Source organism: Mus caroli, unplaced genomic scaffold (assembly GCF_978045245.1).
Source record: "Mus caroli unplaced genomic scaffold, Mus_caroli_1 scaffold_8, whole genome shotgun sequence".
Classification (NCBI taxonomy): domain Eukaryota; kingdom Metazoa; phylum Chordata; class Mammalia; order Rodentia; family Muridae; genus Mus; species Mus caroli.
This window is the reverse complement of record NW_028227263.1, coordinates 40,498,204-40,513,237: the sequence shown is the minus strand read 5'-3', so window position 1 is coordinate 40,513,237 and position 15,034 is coordinate 40,498,204. Positions and strand designations below refer to the sequence as shown.

Genomic DNA, 15,034 nt, shown 5'->3' with positions numbered 1-15,034 from the left:
TCAGGACCTCTGGAAGAGCAGTCAGTGCTCTTAATCGCTGAGCCATCTCTCCAGCCTAAGGAGGTAGTTTTTAGACACATCTTAATTGCTAGACTTTCTCATATTGATATACTTCCATCCTCTAAGAAAAAGAGAATCATTTCAATGATTCTCAGTATAACTGGTAGAGTGCTTGCCTAACACAATAAGACTCTGGTTGATTTATAGTACCACATAAACTGGGCTTGGTGGATCAAGAGTTAAGGGTTATCTTCAGCTACACAATTTGAGGCCAGTTTAGACTGCATGAGACCCTGTTTAAAAATAAAACATAAACACAAACCAAAAAACTCCTCAACCCCCCTCCCCAAACAAACGAAAACCTGAAAACCTTCTTGGCATAATTGTCAATTTTCATTTAAGAAATCTACGTATGACTTGATGTGCTGAGGGTGGAGATGGGGCTCTGAGAATAGGAAGAGAGAGGGGAATGGGGGAAGGATCTGTGTGAGGGGTTACTGGGAGGAGAGGGGGTGCTAATATTGGGATGTGTAAAGTGAAAAAAATTAATTAAAAAGAAACCTACATGTTTATATTTTTGAAACTTAATGTCTTTATTGATTATAATTAATGATGCGTTCAATGTAGTGCCATTTGTACATTGTGAAATGAGCAAATAAGCATATAAACATACAAGCAAATAAACATATCCATCACTTTACATATTAATCACTCTGTCTCAAAAACATTTAAAATGTGCTCTTTTCGCAGTTTCAAAAGGCACATTATTAACCATGGTGAAACAGATCCTATTCCTGTGTCTGAGAATTTCTCCCCTTTGAATAATGTTTCCTTTCCTTTATGCTACCCTCAGCCCATGATAGCTGTTACTATATTCTCTACTTCTATGTATTCTATAGAATATATTCTGTATATTCTTTATTCTAATTTTAGAGTGCATTTATAAGTGAGAACCTCACATATTATGAGATTGGATGCTGTAGAATGCTACATATGTGCTAACCTCATATATACAGGCCTTATGGTTCCTTTCCTGGTATCTCCACTGTCATGGGATGTCCCTAAGGGGGACAGGAATGTCCCTAAGTTTATATACTGTAAAAATGTACATAGCTATGGTTTGAAGTATGACTTAGGCATTTTAAGTGGATTTTATTTTATCATATGTTTGCATATATTGGTAATTGATTATTTGGTATGTTATGATTGCCTGCTGTGTGTGCAAGCTTCCCATAGAGGCCAGAAAAGGGTATCAGATTCCTTGGAACTGGAGTTCCAAATGGCTGTGGAGCTGCCAAGTGGATGCCAGGAACTCTCCCAGGTCCTCAAGAAGAACAACACCTGCTCATAATTTCTGAGCCATCTTCCTAGCCATGATAATTAGATTTTAAACCAGAAGAAATCAAGACAAAGAGAATTAAAGAAATTTTATAGTAAAGCTTCTAGCTTTTACATATTTCATTCTAAAAAATGGAAATATTGGAGACTTGTTAGTAGGAGGAGTTTTAGAATTATTTAAGTATGCTGTGACTCTTCCTGATATTGAGCCACTCATTGAATATTATTGTTCTTTCAAGTCATTGAGCACATCCTCCTTTGTGATTTTGGCCCATGCTTCTGGAATTTCACCTGTATCTTTAAATTTTTTCTGGTATTTTTCCTCTAGTTTTGATCTGAAGTGTGAGACAAACCATTTCCAGTATGACTGGGTGGATAAATCTGGGGTGATGCTCCACGTGGCATAATCCCCTCCTGCCTGTCGGTAGTTCTTATATGGGATTTCCCGGTTATTTCCCAAAAGCATGAAGCGGTCACTTGCTACTGAACTGGTACAACAATCAATGACAAAGTGGTCTGTTTTATGCTTATGCCAACCACTGACAGCCTGAGGACGGTGAAATGGCACACTGTGGTCTCCTTCATGCTGGGGAATGGTGTTTGTACAAATTGCATTACACAAAGGACACTGTTTCCAGCAGCCACAGAGATGTTCAGAGAGAATTTTCTCAATGTCAGGAATAATTTCATCCATGGGCTTACCTGAACAATCCTCTTCTACTTTCCTCATTGCAGGATCCAAAGCTTTGCTCATGGCTTCTTTAAGAAACTCAGTATCTGTTATCTCTTGGTGCTCAATGCTTACCAGGTCTCTCCTTGGGAAGATTAGGTTGCTCCCTAAGTGGTCACAGAACAAATCCAGCCAGCCAGATGCAGTGCTGCCTTTATCTTTAGCTACTGCTGTGGATTCATGAATGGCAGACAGGATGGCATTCTTGATGTCACCTAAACTTATTTTTAAAAAAGTCTTTATTTTTTTACTTCCTTCATCTAAACAGTATTGTTTAATATGGTTTTCAATATATCTGCTAAAAAAAGATTTTGTATGATGAAGGTACTGCCAGTAATTATCAAAATTTTCTTCTTCTGCCAGAGAAATGAGAATATGCTTCTCTAAGTTAGTCCTATTTCCATTGAATTCAGGGCAGCTAGATCGCATGTCTCCAGCAATTTTAATGACCATTTTCCCCCTTATGGTGGCAGAGATAGCAGGGGTGAGCTTGTGCCAAAGAAAATCAACAAATGTTTTAATGGAGGTGGCACCTTGGCAGGAGATCTTAAAACTCATAAAGAAATCATCTTTCTTCCTCTCCAGATAGTTCACAGGGTCATTTGCTCTCTTGAATGCCTTGTGCATTTCCTTAAAACTCTTAGATGCTCTTTGGAATAAGCACAAGGATAAGTCAATGAAGTATTTGCTTGTAAATGTATATCTTTCCTCAGTATGTGCAGCTTTTACTTCTTCTTCTATTATTCTCAGGATTTCATGGAAATAACTTATATTATAATCACCCTGTTGCTTATGAATATTGTTGATAGTTTTATTAAATCTTGTAATAATATTTTCAGTGGTCATATTAATGGATTCCCTATCACAGACCTTTAATGTCCGAGTCATGAAGTTATACTTCTTATTCATTTTTACATGCTCATCATAATTTATTTGAAATTTGTCTTCAGAATATCTCATTAGTATGTCCACCATGTTTATCTCCTTTTGGAAATACTCCCAGAGGATGTTTTCAGAATCTGTGTCAATGTCAGGTTCTATGACTGGAGGAAGATCTAAGGACACATCACAGACCCATTTTTTCCAAAGTGGATTGAATTTTTCATATAACTCTTCTTCATTTAATTCTTTACCTTTTACAGTTAAAGCCAACTTTCTGCTTCTTTCCAACAATTCATTTTCATAACTTGACTTTTTTTTATCCAGCCTTTCTTGATTCTTTTTTAAATGAATAAGTTCATTGGCTTTCCTTCTGGTGTCTGAAATCAGTGCCTCTTTAAGGATTGTTAGCTTATTTTCAAAATTTGATTTCCATTGAACCAGTATTTCATTGTCTGGGTCTTCACTGAAGTATTTTTCAAGTTCTTGCTTAATTGCTATATACTTTTCTGTGACTGGAGCCTCAAATATGCTTGTTTTGAGTGCTTGAACTTTCCCGTTCTGAATCTGATTGACTAGCTGGTTTTGAAAGTCCAGCATGTGACTCCTCAGCTCCCAGGTCCAGTGGTTATACATTGTTTCCAGCTTGCTCATGGCCATGATCTCTCTGGTGTTCCTGAAGCTGAAAATAAAGTTTTCATTGACAAGGGCTTTCCACAAATCTTGAACTCGAAATTTGACATCTGATATCCTCATGATACTACCTCTGGGTTCCTGTTTGGCAGTCAAAATAATTCTATTCTTTAGTTCCTGAACATTGTGACTATAACGAGGATTGGGAGGGGCCATTGGAGGATTGCCATCCCAGAGGTGAGCAAAGTAGTAGACATGATTATTGACATCAAACTTAATGACATCATTGAAGTGGGATACATTTGAGCATTCTTCTTGTTCTGCTGCTGTTACTGCCATTTCATCCAGTCTCTGCTCTAAACACCTCCGTCCTTCCATATTTTGGTCTTTAGCTGTAACTTCTCCCACATTTTGATGGATAAAGAGGCAACTGGGGGAGATTTTCACTTGTTTCATTCTTAGAAAGGCTTGTACAGCTATTTGTAGGATGTCTTGCATCTCTGAGGGATTCTCCCCAAAAATATTGATCAGAGTTAAGTTTCCAAGGCCAATCACAAAGGTTGCCAACTCATTGTCCCAATTCTGGGATTTGTTGTTGAGTTCTGGAGCTCGAAGTCCTTCTGTGTCTACAACAAGCACATAATCAAAGCCAAGTTCTTCTGTGAATATCTCTTCCACCTTCAGGAGCTGCATGTAGGCACCCTTGGTACACCTGCCTGCACTGACTGTGAACTGTAGGCCAAACAGGGCATTCAGTAGGGTAGACTTCCCTGAGCTCTGCAGGCCAAGGATAGAGAGAACAAACAGCCTTTTGTCTCCAACTTTCTCTGAGATCTTGTCAAAAATAGCTGCTACCCACTTTAGAGGCACATATGAAGCATCCCCATCCATCAGCTCAATGGGAACACCAGCTATCATCAGGTCTGCAGCAATTTGAGGGAGGCAGAGAAAAAGGCTATCTCTAGAGGAGGAAGTTTCTTCCAGAGCTTCATAGATCTGGCCAACTTCTCGGAGAAGGTGCTCAATTCCTAAAGTACAGTCATGAATTTCTATGGAGATGGCTTCTATCTGCTTCTGCCAGAGTGTCAGGGAGTTGCTCTTCTGTGCTTTTTGCTTTTCTGTTTGTACTGTTAACCACAAAGATCTCTGCTTTTCGTGTAACTTCTCCAGGTGTTCTATAGTCAGATTGTCAAAAAACAGAGTCAGCCACTGCAAAAAGTAGAGTTTGTTATGGGTTTCTGAGTAGTCTTGGAGGAGTTCAAGAACAGAGCGCATTAAATCATTGAGAGGAAAGGCTTTTTCCAACTGCTGACGTCGAATTATTCTTTTCTCTGTTTCAATCTCACTCTTGTGTTGTTCGATGCTTCGATTCCCCTTTTCTCTCAGATGATAGAATTCTTTATCTTTCTTACACCAAAGGTGCCAAAGTTGTCCTTGAAGGGGTAGTAAATTTTCTTTTGTCTGAGATAACTTGTATTCCTCCAGGAGGGCCATTATAGTCTGTGCCTTTTCTTTGGCTTCCTTGCAGTCTCTCTGGTCTTCATCAATAAGGAATCCTTGTTCTCGAGCTGTCTGTGAACAGTCCTCTAAACTGAGAGCAGTGTTAGAGAGCACTAGAAAATGTTTGATGGCATTGGTGAGCTCCTCTGTTAATTCTGCCTCATTTCTATTCTTGATGCCAATTCTCATTCTTTTACCAGAAGTATTTGCTATGGCCTTTTCTTTGTCATCAATCAAGCAGATTAAAGGTGTTGATGACTGACAGAGGTGTCTGACAAGCTTTTGATTTTCTTTATTGTTATCAGAAGCTGACATGAGGATCACAATGAGAGAAGAGACATCTTGGAGGAAGCTGAGTTGTTGGCTATGTTCCTTGGCATCTCCATGAAGATTGGTGAACATCAGACACTTGTCAAACATGTCCTCACCTTGGCCGGCTGGACAGAACCAGCAGATTTCCACAACTCCCCCCATCAGGACACAGTGTTTGTTGCTTCCTCTGCAGTGTCTGTGAAAAAACACATCATGTTTACGTTTACTGAGAAGAGAGTTCATGATCTGAGATTTGGAAGCAGAGAGGCCATTTCCAACTCTAATGAAGGACACAATGGGGGTAGAGACACGACACATCTGCTGATTTCTGTGACTGTAGCTCTTGTCCTGTGGAGATTTACTTGCATTTTGCCAACTTTTCCTAATTTGTCTGAGAGACCAGAGACAAAATTCAACCTGAGAAGTGTTGGGATTTGGTACTACAAGAGGGAGTGAATATTGACAAATGGAAAGTTTGGATAAAATATATTGCCTGGTAAGATCATCTGCACAGTGAAAAATGGCCATCTGGATATCCATTGGGTGAATGTGGGGCCAGGACTCAGTGGCTGAAGGATAGCTAGAACTGTCATTGTCTTTAATGACATCCCCATATGGATCAAAATCTTCATTTTCATGATTGGAGGAACCTATGGAGATCTGTTTTTTTATGCTTTCATCATCATTTAAAACAAGATGTCTTAACCCATAATCCAACATCAGTAGCTTTTGTAGGAAATAGAATGGAAGCTCCTTTTCAGACCTTGGCTGTGAATTGTACACAGAAGTCTTATAGATCAGATGGAAGTCAGCTCTGCTCATCCTTTTTGGATAGTAATTGTCTAGGCCTAGACGTTGGAGTAAGTCCAGGAAAGGCCTATTTTCTATCATTTCCTTTGTTTTGTTTTCATTACATTGTTGTTTATAGGTCTGTTTCTTTTCATGGCAGAGACTTTGCAATTGTTTTTTTACCTCATCCATTTGTAAGGAATGGGTGGTGGCTTTATAGTCCCCCTCAATGAGTAGTCTCAAATCATTCTCCAGACTTTCCCAGTCATGATGTTCTCCATGTTTTGTGAGAACATGTGCAACTTCTTCAGACAACAGTGTCCCCATATGCTGTTTAATTAATGTCAAACGTTGTCTTTTCTCTTCTGTAGAAATATCTGTGATTTCAACTGTGGTTCTTAGAGCTGTGAGCACCAGGAATGCCTGGGCTCTGTAATTGCAAATATTCTTAAGCTCTTGGTATTTGTGTTGGTTACTTTGCATTTGATCCAAGAGGAAGTTTAACTCATCACACCCCAGAAGATGCTGAAAAATACTGTTTACCAACTGATAGCCTGCACCAACTGCAATGGAAAGTAGCAGCAGCTGCATGTCTGGCTGTTCTGTTTCTCTGAGGTATGTCAAGAAGGAGCTGAGAGCTGTGGTGACCTCATATGTAGCTGTTCTTTCTGCTTCTTCCACTGTTTCTGGGGCCTCATTTTTGAAATTCACTTCCATCAGGTATTTGTGGGTTTTCTTTAAGGTCTTAATGAATTCAGAAAATGAGGTGATTTTGACTTGTTCTTCCCCAGACTCTGACTGATTGATCCACTGTATGATGGATTGTGCCTGAGGAAAGTTTGTCACTTTATAGACATGAGGTTCTAGAAGGCTGCACAACTGAGATTTAATAAATTGAGTTTTATAAGTGGGTGAAGTTTTGCAGAACTTTACAGTATTTATTAGAAAATTCTGCAGATCCCAATCTGTGAGGCATGTGTTAATCCAAATGTTATAACCTTTTATTTTTTGACTCAATGTTTGCATAAAATCTACTAACTTACTAAGCTGTTCTTCAGGATCAGAAACCTCCCAGCATTTTATGTCCTCTAGGAAAAGCTTAGCTTCTTTTTTAGCAGTAAGAAATTCTTCCCCTTCTTGAATCTGGGCAGGGAGTCCAGTCAGAGCAGTGTAGTTGTCTTTTAGGCAGTTAGCCACTTGAAGAGCATTCTTAAAATCAGTTCTGTGACTAGACAGGATGATGTCCCAAATAGGTACCAACTGTAGTCCCCTATCAATGACAGACCAGGTTTGATTGCTAGTTACAAGACCAGCTGTCCACTGGGCAATTCCATCTGCTTCTGCTGGTCCACCTATCTTGGCTACAGATAGTTGCACCTTGGTTTGAAAGTTTTGATGAGTTGTACTGTAAGATGCTTTTTTTGAATGTGTGTCTGCCATATTTACACTTGCACCAACTTTAACTCCAAAGCCACTATAGCTGCCCCTGATGTAAATATCCAAAATTTCTTTTGTTTGCTGCTTTACATCAGCCAAGTGCTCACTTTTGAAACCTTCTGAAATGGCTTTCCAGCAGTAGATTCCCCCCAGGTGCAGAGGGCCTTGGTTAGCATGAGAGCCAAACCTGTGGAAAAAGTTTTCAGCCCTGTGCCTTAGTAAGGGTTGTCCATCTTTGTGTGTAGTCTGCTCCAGGAGTTCTTCAATACTTTTTAGTTCCTGGAGAGCAGCCTTGGAGAGTTGAAGATCATTGATGTGAAAATGGCAGGTGGCCAATGGGATGTAGCTGAACCTGGCTGAGCAGAAATAAGTTTGCTCTGAATGGAATTGGTGGATATCCTCAGATTCTGCCTGTCTGTTTTGACCCATACCAGCTTCTAGACTAAGTCCCCAACCTTCACCTTTAACCAAGGAGTTTGGACTGAAACCCATTGTCTTTATAGTCTGTGTAAATATGGCTTGTTCTTGAAAAGATGAAAATTCCTTTTTTTCTATCCATGTGCCATGTTCTGGACCAACAAGTGAGAACTGCTTAGGGACACTGAGTAGCTCTTCTCTCTTCTGAATCAGACTTCTTTGGTGACTGGTCTTATAAATTCCCTGCAGGGCCAGCCCTCCAGATGCCCATCTTACCAGGTCTCCATCTGAGAGGTTTGGACTGTGAGCCAGGGTCTGTTCCATGTGACTGAGATATCTCTCCATTATTTCAGTGATGTCTTTTAGGGACACTTCAGCCATTGGCCAGCACTCCTCAGGGATCTCCATTGCCTGTCTTAGCTCTGCTTCTTTTTTCCTCACTGCCTCTTCTTCTCTGTGCTTCCCTTCTGACTGCAAGGCTCTCAGAGCCTGCAGTGCCTGTCCTGCCTGCCTCTGCCTGTTCTTTATCATCTCCCCTGGAGTCTCCTGCAGCTCTGCAACACTATTTGGCTGTGAGAGTTCTAGCAGCTTCTCCAGAGCCTTTTTCTCCCAAGTGTGCTGTGTCTGCGACTTCAGCTTCTGGAGGTCTCTTTTGTCTAAATATTGTAAGGCCTGGGCAGAGGTCACACCCAGATCTTCCTGAAGCTTAGGTAGCCAGTAGTCAACAGACAGTCCCACATCATTCAGCACCTCCTGGAGATCATCATTCCTTCTGCTTCTTAGCTGAGGCTCATCAGGAATGCAGTTTGTTGTTGCCATGGCTCTGTGAGGAACAGATTGTAGTTAGTTTTGTCTGTGTATGTCCTTAAGAAGTGTCAGCTATGTGTCCAGAAAAGTGAATTAATAATGTTTCAACTCTGTTTGTCTTTTTCATCTCCTGTAATTGTTCAAGTGCATTTAAAATCTCTCTCTCTCTCTCTCTCTCTCTCTCTCTCTCTCTCTCTCTCTCTCTCTCTCTCTCTCTGATACTGTGGCAAGTTGCCACTTTGCCTGATTTCATTTGTTTTCAAGATAGGATTTCTTCATATAGTTCTGACTTTTCTGGAATTTACTCTGTAGACCAGGCTGGTCTTGAACTTGGAGATGTGCTTGCTTCTACCTCCTGAGTTCTGAAACTGAAGGTGTGCACCACCACTGCCTGACACTTTGCCTGATTTTTAAATGTTCTCTTGCAGAGAATCAATTGCTTTGAGGGAATTAATGTGAAAGATAGTATTTGATAACATATATGAGGTTTTTTTTTTGTTTGATGTTTTTAAAAACAAGTGATATCTATACATTATGTTTTTCTCATTAATTTTTGTGAAACCAGTGTTGACTGGTTCCATTCCTATTGTTCTGTTACTTTTTCCTTCCTCTTCTGACAGGTTTTTACTATGTAGCTCATGATGGTCTGGAACTTGTTATTTTGTCTAGGCTGGACTCTAACTCATGATTTTTTTCCTTTGGCCTCCATATAGGTGGAACAACAATATGAACAAACCTAAAAAGACACAGCCACAAGAACAGAATCCCAACTCTAACAACAAAAATAACAACAATCACTTTTCCTTAATATCTCTTAACATCAATGGACTCAACTCCCCAATAAAAAGACATCGAACAGCAGAGTGGATATTTAAATAGGACACAGCATTTTGCTGCATACAGGAAATGCACCTCAGTTACATATACAGACACTACCTCAGAGTAAAAGATTGGAAAACAATTTTCCAAGCAAATGGTCCCAAGAAACAAGCTGGAGTAGCCATTCTAATAGCAAACAAAATTGAATTTCAACCAAAAGTTATCAAAAAGGATAATGAAGGACACTTCATACTGGTCAAAGGAAAAATCTACTAACATGAACTCTCAATTCTGAACATCTATGCTCTAAATGCAATGGCACCCACATTCATAAAAGAAACCTTACTAAAGCTCAAAGCACACATTGCACCCCACACAATAGTAGTGGGAGACTTCAACAACACACTCTCAGCAATGAATAGATCAGGGGAACAAAAACTAAATAGAAACACAGTGAAACTAACAGAAGTTATGAACCAAATGGATCTAACAGATATTTCTAGAACATTTCATCCTAAAACAAAAGAATGTACCTTCTTCTCAGCATCTCATGATACCTTCTCCACAATTGGTCATATAGGTGGTCACAAAACAGGCCTCAGCAGATACAAGAAGCCTGAAATAATTCCATGCACCCTATCAGATCACCACGGAATAAGGCTGGTCTTAAATTCCAACAAAAAACAATGGAAAGCACACATTCACATGGAAGCTGAACAACACTCTACTCAATGATAACTTGGTTAAGGAAGAAATAAAGAAAGAAATTAAAGACTTTTTAGAATTTAATGAAAATAAAGACACATCATACCAAAACTTATGGGACACAATGAAAGCAGTGATAAGAGGAAAACTCATAACTTTAAGTGCTTCCCAAAAGAAACTGAAGAGAGCTTACACTAGCAGCTTGTCAGCACACCTGAAAGCTCTAGAACAAAAAGAAGCAAATATAACCAAGAGGAGTAGACAGCAGGAAATAATTAAACTCAGGGCTGAAATAAACCTAATAGAAACAAAAAGAAGTATACAAAGAATCAACAAATCCAGGAGCTGGTTCTTTGAGAAAATCAACAATATAGATAAACCGTTAGCCAGTTTAAGCAGAGGGCACAGAGACAGTATCCAACTTAGTAAAATCAGAAATGAAAAGGGAGACATAACAACAGAAACTGAGGAAATTCAAAAATATCAGATCCTACTACAAAAGCTCATACTCAAAAAATTGGAAAATCTGGATGAAATGGACAATTTTTTAAAATACACATACTAGGTGCCAAAGTTAAACCAGGATCACATAAATGATCTAATCAGTCCCATATCCCCTAAAGAAATAGAAATAGTCATTAATAGTCTCCAAACCAATAAAAGCCCAGGACCAGACGAGTTTAGTGGAGACCTAATACCAATACTCTTCAAACTATTCCACAAAATAGAAACAGAGGAACATTATCCAATATGTTCTATGAAGCCACATTTATACTTATACCTAAACCACACAGAACAAAGAAATAGAACTTCAGACCAATCTCCCTTATGAACATCGATGCAAAAATACTCAATAAAATTCTTGACAACTGAATCCAAGAACAAATCAAAATGATCGTTCACCACGATCAAGTAGACTTCATCCCAGGGATGCAGGAATGGTTCAATATATGGTAATCCACTATATAAACAAACTCAAAGAAAAAAACCACATGATCATTTCATTAGATGCTGAAAAAGCATTTGACAATATTTTGCATCTCTTCATGTTAAAAGTCTTGGAAAGATCAGGAATTCAAGACCCATATCTAAACATAGTAAAAGCAATATACAGCAAACCAGTAGCTAACATCAATCTAAATGGAGAGAAACTTGAAGCAATCCCACTAAAATCAGGGACTACACAAGGCTGCCCACACTCTCTGTATCTATTCAATATAGTACTTGAAGTTCTAGCTAGAGGAATTAGATAACAAAAGTAGACCAAAGGGGTACAAATTGGAAAGAAAGAAGTCAAAATATCACTATTTGCAGATGATATGATAGTATATGTAAGTGACCCCCAAAATTCCACCAGAGAACTCCTATAGCTGATAAACAACTTTAGCAAAGTGGCTGGATATAAAATTAAGTCAAACAAATCAGTAGCCTTCCTCTACTCAAAGGATAAACAGGCTGAGAAAGAAAGTAGGGAAATGACACCCTTTACAATAGTCACAAATAATATTACATACCTTGGTGTGACTCTAACCAAGCAAGTGAAAGATCTGTATGAAAAGAACTTCAAGTCTTTGAAGAAAGAAATCAAAGAAGATCTCAGAAGATGGAAACATCTTTCATTCTCACAGATTGGAAGGATTAATATAGTAAAAATGGCCATCTTGCCAAAAGCAATCTACAGATTCAATGTAATCGCCATCAAAATTCCAAATCAATTCTTCATAGAGTTAGAAAGAGCAATTTGCAAATTCATTTGGAATAACAAAAAACCCAGGATAATGAACACTATTCCAACAATAAAAGAACTTCTAGGGGAATCACCATCCCTGACCTCGAGCTGTATTACAGAATAATAGGGATAAGAACTGTATGATATTGGTACAGAGACAGGCAGGTAGGTCAATGGAATAGAATTGAAGACCCAAAAATGAACTCACACACCTATGGTCACTTGAGTTTTGACAAAGAAGCTAAAACCATCCAATGGAAAAAAGATAGCATTTTAAACAAATGGTGCTGGTTCAACTGGCAGTCAGCATGTAGAAAAATGCAAATTGACATATTCTTATCTCCATGTACAAAGCTCAAGTCAAAGTGGGTCAAGTGCCTCCACATAAAACTAGGCACATGGAAGCTTATAGAGGAGAAAGTGAGGAAGAGCTTTGAACACATGGGCACAGGGGAAAATCTCTTGAACAGAACAACAATGGCTTATGCTCTAAGATCAAGAATTGACAAATAGGACATAATAAAATTGCTAAGCTTCTGTAAGACAAAGGACACTGTCAATAGGACAAAACAGCAACCAACAGATCTTTACCAATCCTACATCCGATAGAGGGTTAATAACAAATATATCCAAAGAACTCAAGAAGTTAGACTTCAGAAAATCAAGTAACCCTATTAAAAATGGGTTACAGAGTTAAATAAAGAATTTTCAACTGAAGAATATTGAATGGCCAAGAAACACCTAAAGAAATGCTCAACATCCTTAGTCATCTGGGAAATGCATATCAAAACAACCCTGAGATTCCACCTCACAACAGTCAGAATGGCTAAAATAAAAAACTCAGGTGACAGGAGATGCTGGTGGGGATGTGGAAATAGGAACACTCCTCCATTTCTGGTGGAATTGAAAGCTAGTACAACCACTCTGGAAATCAGTTTGGCCATTCCTCAGAAAACTGGTCATAGTACCACTAGAGGACCCAGCTATACCACTCCTGAGCATATACCCAAATGATTCTCCAATATGTAATAAGGACACATGCTCCACTATGTTCATAGCAGCCTATTTATAAAAATCAGAAGCTGGAAAGAACCCAGATGTCCTATTTCCCTCAATTTTTTATTAGATATTTTCTTCATTTACATTTCAAATGCTATCCCGAAAGTCCCCTATACCCTTCCCCTGCCCTGCTACCCTACCCACTCACTTCCACTTCTTAGTAGATATTAGCCCAAAGGCTCCAAATACCCAAGATACAATTTACAAACCACGTGAAGTTCAGTAAGAAGGAAGGCCAAAGTGTGGGTTCTTCAGTCCTTTTTAGAAGTGGGACAAAATACTCACAGGAGCAAATATGGAGATAAAGTGTAGAGCAGAGACTGAAGGAAAGGCTATCCAGAGACTGTCCCACCTGGGGATTCATCCCATATAAAGTTACCAAACCCAGAGACTATTGTGGATGCCAAGAAGTGCATGCTGAGAGGAACCAGATATGGCTATCTCCTAAGAGGCCTTGCCAGAGCTTTACAAATACAGAGGCAGATGTTCATAGCCAACCATTGGACTGGGTGTGGGGTCCCCAGTAGAGGAGTTAGAGAAAGTCTTCAGGAGTTGAAGGGGATTGCAACATCATAGGAAGAACAACAACATCATCCAACCAGACCCTCCAGAACTCCCAGGGACTAAGTCATCAACCAAGGAGTACACATGGTTCCAGTTGCATATTTAGCAGAGGATGGCCTTGTCAACCATCAATGGGAGAAAAGGTCCTTGGTCCTATGAAGGACCCAGTGGGCACCTATCAAGCCTTCATAGGACCAAGGGCAGGGAATTTGGGAGTGGGTGGGTGGAAGAACACCCTCATAGAAGCAGGGAGAGGGAGTATGGAATAGGGGTTTCCTGAGGCAGGGGAGACCGGGAGAGGGAATAATGTGAAATGTAAATAAAGAAAATATCCAATAAAAAGTGCAAAAGAAAAAAGAAAAAAAAGAAGAGAAAAATCAAAGCCACTATGGAAATAATTATGGAAATTCCTCAAAAAGTAACCATACATCTACTCAGCTATACAACTTCATGCTATTTACCCAAAAGACTCCAAGTCAACATATTACAGATATACTTATATATTACAAAGACACAATTAAAGGACCAACCTGCAAGTCCAACAGAAAAGGAATGAATAAAAAAGTATATATTCTATACATGATGGAATTTTTCAGTAATAAAGATGATTAAAACCATGTCATTTGCAGAATACAACTGGAGATAATCATATTAAATATATTAGCTTTAAAAAGACAAAAAAATATGAGGACACCATGAGTTTTGCAGGCAAATGGACAGAACTAGAAAATATCATCCTGAGTGAGGTATCTCTGACTCAAAAGGATATGCATGGTATGTACTCACATGGTATGTAATGGTGTGTAATAAGTGGATATTAGCCAAAAAAGTACAGAATATCCATGACACAATCCACAAAACTCAAGAAGGTTAACAAGCTAAAGGGCCCAAGTGAGGCGGCCTCAATCCCACTTGGGAGTGAGAAGAAAGCAATCACGGGAGCTGGAGAAGAAGGGAGGGACCTGGGTGGGAAAAGGAACAGTGAGGGGAAAATAGGAACATGATCAGGTATTGTAGGGGGGCAGGACTGAAGCCCAGAGGGCCAACAGAAAGAATAAACAGGCAAGTTCGGGAGGTAGGAGGTGGGGGATCCTCTAGAATGTACCAGAGACCTGGGAAGTGAGAGACTTTCAGGACACAAAGGAAAGGACCTTAGATGAAATGTCCTACAGTGGGGAGAGGGAACTTGTAGATTCTACTTCCAGAAAAAGACAGGGCATCAAGTGGAGGGATGAAGTTGCCATCACATAGTCAAAAACTGTGAATTGTGACCCAGAATTGTTCCCGTCTGAAAGAACTTCAGGAACAAAAATGGA

General features: G+C 39.3%; 1 protein-coding gene across 1 annotated transcript; it reads right to left on the bottom strand.

The window, feature by feature from the left end:
• Positions 1–1,561: 1,561 nt before the first annotated feature.
• Positions 1,562–8,863, bottom strand: LOC110298026 (interferon-induced very large GTPase 1-like). Its single transcript, XM_021167071.2, has one exon. It carries the CDS (start codon positions 8,852–8,854, stop codon positions 1,562–1,564), a length of 7,293 nt encoding a protein of 2,430 aa, XP_021022730.1. The 5' UTR covers positions 8,855–8,863.
• Between the last annotated feature and the right edge of the window lie 6,171 nt (positions 8,864–15,034).

What these genes read in the sequence shown, in the direction of transcription:
- LOC110298026 (XM_021167071.2), bottom strand. Translation starts at nt 8,854, where the DNA reads ATGGCAACAACAAACTGCATTCCTGATGAGCCTCAGCTAAGAAGCAGA.